At 34.9% G+C, this 3,746-nt stretch overlaps 1 protein-coding gene across 1 annotated transcript; it reads right to left on the minus strand.

Annotated features, from left to right (window-relative positions):
* Positions 1–1,309: 1,309 nt before the first annotated feature.
* On the minus strand, positions 1,310–3,354 carry LOC119635331 (protein escargot). The gene has a single exon (XM_038030105.1). The coding sequence runs from the start codon at positions 3,005–3,007 to the stop codon at positions 1,403–1,405; it is 1,605 nt and encodes a 534-aa protein (XP_037886033.1). The 5' UTR covers positions 3,008–3,354; the 3' UTR covers positions 1,310–1,402.
* Between the last annotated feature and the right edge of the window lie 392 nt (positions 3,355–3,746).

A 3,746-nucleotide genomic window follows, 5' to 3' on the forward strand; every position in this document is an offset into this window, starting at 1 on the left:
AAAATATTTGCTTTTGCGAAGATTTTGGGATATCCGTCATTAATAGGCTTTCATGCTCTTTATACTCATTAATATTAATTGTATCAAATGTGTGCATTTCGTTATGAGATTTTGTTTTATATCCCTTTTGAATGTGCTGTTCGACTTCAACTTTGTCATCGAAAGAGTTTTCATTAGACACTGACCAAAAATTGGGTAAAACTGTCGCATTTATTTCTCATCGACAGCCATAAGCCCAACCGCGTAGAATTTTTTTTATTTTTGTCGGCACACATAAGTCGAGCCCTGCCTTGTTCTATTAGTTTCATATTTCGAACATTGAAATTTTTTTCACTTTTTAAAATTACTTTTTGTTTTTTTTACCACAATAAGGATATTCGTGGAAGTAGTGAGCTTATTGAATACCCCAAACTATTCAACAAGTAATTTTCCTACTTTGTACAGTTAATATTTATCAGTTGGAAATTATCCTTCCCTTAAGTGTTGTAATCGTACACAGTCAGACGTGCCTCAATGTTACACATAACAATCGTTTATCTCTAAAAATATTGAAAAGGCTCGCTTGCATTTTGCGCTTTTTTCTACGTACTTTGTTAAAAGTTATGTTTTAATGAGAAAGAAAAAATCTGTTGTTGTTTTTTTTTTTTCAATTTAAAAATAAATTCTCTTTAATAATCATTCGTTTTGTAATAAATAAAATTAATTAAAATATTTATTCTCTAATATTATTACAAGTATACAAAAATTTCTCTTAAATTCTAATTTCAAATATTCATTTAATATAATAGATTTAAGAAAAAAAAAAAAAAAAAATACATTGCTTAAATATATACTGAAAAAATAGATATAAACTTCTTTTACTTTTTAATGTACACCATAATCAAAATAAACACTTTGTCTTCCATAAGTGATGATGAAATCTTAGACTTAACTTAAATACTGTACAAGGAATTCAGTTCAATTATATATTATAGGATTATACAATGATGTTATAGACAAATAGATATATAAATTATGTACAACACTTTTGTGAGAAATTAAGTAAAATTTGTTGTTGTTGTTTTTTTTTTTTTTTTTTTTTGCTTTTTTTGTACAGGCACTCAAATATATATTTGTGTAGTAAGAAAAAAACTGCGATGCATTATTTGAAGAGGCTGACTAGAGGTAGGTAGTGGATTTTTTTTTTTTTTTCTTCTTTTTCTTTTGCAAAAAGTTTCGTCCGATTTTCCTTTATTTTTTGCTTCTTGTTAAAAACGTTACTTTAAGGAATCTATAATGCCAGGCTCTTTGTTTAAGCTGTTGTCCTCTTTTTAGTATAGGAACTAATTTTTGGTGGTTTCATATGGCAAAATAATATTTAGCTTTTCTTTGCAATATGCCGTGAAATGTTTTTTTTTTCAATTTAATGTTCAGCATAAATAGGATATGAACTCAGTTCCATTGGTGTTTCTGGTTGACTGTTATTAACGACATTACCTTGGCAACCACCTTCGGAGTGTTTTGTTAGTAGAGACATGCGCGAGAATGTTTTTGAACAATTAGTGCAAGAATATTTTTTAATATCGGAATGCGTTTGCAGATGCGCTCTGAGATTTGAACGATCAGCAAAAGCCCGATGACAATGTTGACAACTGAAAGGTTTCTCCCCGGTGTGCGTACGTATATGGCCCTGCAATAGCCATGGCCGAGAGAAAGCTTTACCGCAAATATTGCACTTGCACGGTAGAGTATGGGTCCTTATGTGCATTTTCAAGGCACCCAAAGACACATAAGTCTTTTCGCAATCTTTGCAACTGAAAGACTTTTTCACTTGATTGCCTTCAGCTGCAGGACAATGGAATTGCTGATGTTTGGTGAGGCCCGAAAATGTAGAATACGACTTCTGGCAATCGGGACATTGATAACGAGGCGGAGCTGTTGATTTCTCTTTTTTACCGGGCGTCGTTGTTGGCGTTGAATTGATGGTAATAGAAGTCGAGCCAAGTTTTTCACTTAATGTTTCCATTTTGTTACTATTATTTAACGGTATCGATAGAGTTTTGTTGTTTGCATTAGTATTGCAAGTTTTAATCGAGAGATCTTCGGGCACTGGCGATGAAATGGCTTCTGGTGTTAATGAACGCATCGAATAATATGAGGATTCTGAATAAGCTGGTGAAATGGGAGCATGATGGGGTGGATAGCCCAAAGGATAGGGTGCGGTTGTTCCATTGTGTGGATGGTAAGCTGGCAATGGGTATGATATGTATTTGTGCTGACCGTGTTGCGGACAGTTAGGCAATTGCCTTACCCCTATAGGCCGATGTATAATCTCAGAGCGCATTGGTGGCGATACTGAGCTAGCACGACCCGGCAAATAGTGATGAGGTGGCGGTGACAGCGACCCAATGGAATCAGAAGGTGAACTCGGCGATAATAACTCACCGCGTAGAGGAGAAATTTGTTGAGCCAGATGAGAATTGTTAATCGTACGATAAAATTCTGCTGTATACGGAGACATATGAAAATTCCACGGTTGTAGGCCATATTTAGGATAAGTTGGAGTAGGTACTACCACCGAAGCAGCCGCTGATGCTGCCGCCACGGCGGCTGCTGCTGCCAAAGCAGCTGCTTGCGTTGTATTAGCATCGGCACCATGATTCTCTTCAACTTCTACGCAATCGATCATTTCTTCATCTTCTTCGTACATACTATCGTCATCGGTGTGATCTACGTCAACACCCTCATCTTCACAGCAATCGCTTACATTGATTAACTCATCTTCTTTGTTATTCGATCCGCTAATACTTGATATGGTTTCCTTCTTGCATGGCTCCTTTTTCAAACTGAGATTTTCTGGCTCTTCAATGACACTTTTTTGCTGGAGTAATGTATGCTCAGGTTTTACGTTCAGCTTACTATCCACAGAAATTGAATCATCTTCATCAAATTGATAATTGACTGGTCGTTTCTTCAAAGGACATTTACTATAATTCTTTTCCACCAACATATCTTCGACGTTATGCATTTTGTTCACAGAATTAAGTTTTTATTCAGTTTTTTTTGTTTTCTTTTTTTTCGTTATAATGTAAACACTTATGAGATATGTTCTTAAGAAACTTATTGGCACTGATTTCGCGCGTTGATTGCTTTTTCATTTACTCCTTGTTTAAAGTACCGTTAAGTTCAAACGAATACACACACGATCTTTTTTAATATTGTCTCTTGTTATACATTTTTGCTATCATATCGACATAAATTCACAAATTAATTGAATGTAAAAAAATGAAATAACAAACAAAAGATCTCAAAACATAAGGAAAGAGAACGTAAAGCGTAGCAAAAAGCGATGTTAATGCAAGCGGAAGCAACGAAGAACTGTGCTAAAGCAACCCACGACTCGTATTTTTATAATGAACCCTCTCATCACAATTTTGAGTAAGGCTTAAAAATCACCAAGCATCAAAATGCTCTACCATAATCTCTCTCTCTATCTTTCTTGCTCTCTTACTCTCCTATCCTATAAGACTAAAAGAAAAATACAAATTGTAAAGAGTAAACGAACTAGTCATTAAAACACCACCTGTATACAAGAGTGTATTTAATTTCCTTATTTGTATGATGATATGTGTGTGCGTGTGTGTGTATGCGTGAAAATATAAAGCGGTTTCTTCTATATACCTAGTGATATATGCGGACGGTTTTCAACCACCAATCGGCTCGTCTGGTCGGCTGGAAATGCTTAGTGAACCGCTACACAGTAGAAA

This window comes from Glossina fuscipes, unplaced genomic scaffold (assembly GCF_014805625.2).
Source record: "Glossina fuscipes isolate IAEA_lab_2018 unplaced genomic scaffold, Yale_Gfus_2 26, whole genome shotgun sequence".
NCBI classification, from domain to species: Eukaryota; Metazoa; Arthropoda; class Insecta; order Diptera; family Glossinidae; genus Glossina; species Glossina fuscipes.

Coding starts and splice junctions, on each gene's coding strand:
- LOC119635331 (XM_038030105.1), bottom strand. CDS start 3,007: ATGCATAACGTCGAAGATATGTTGGTGGAAAAGAATTATAGTAAATGT.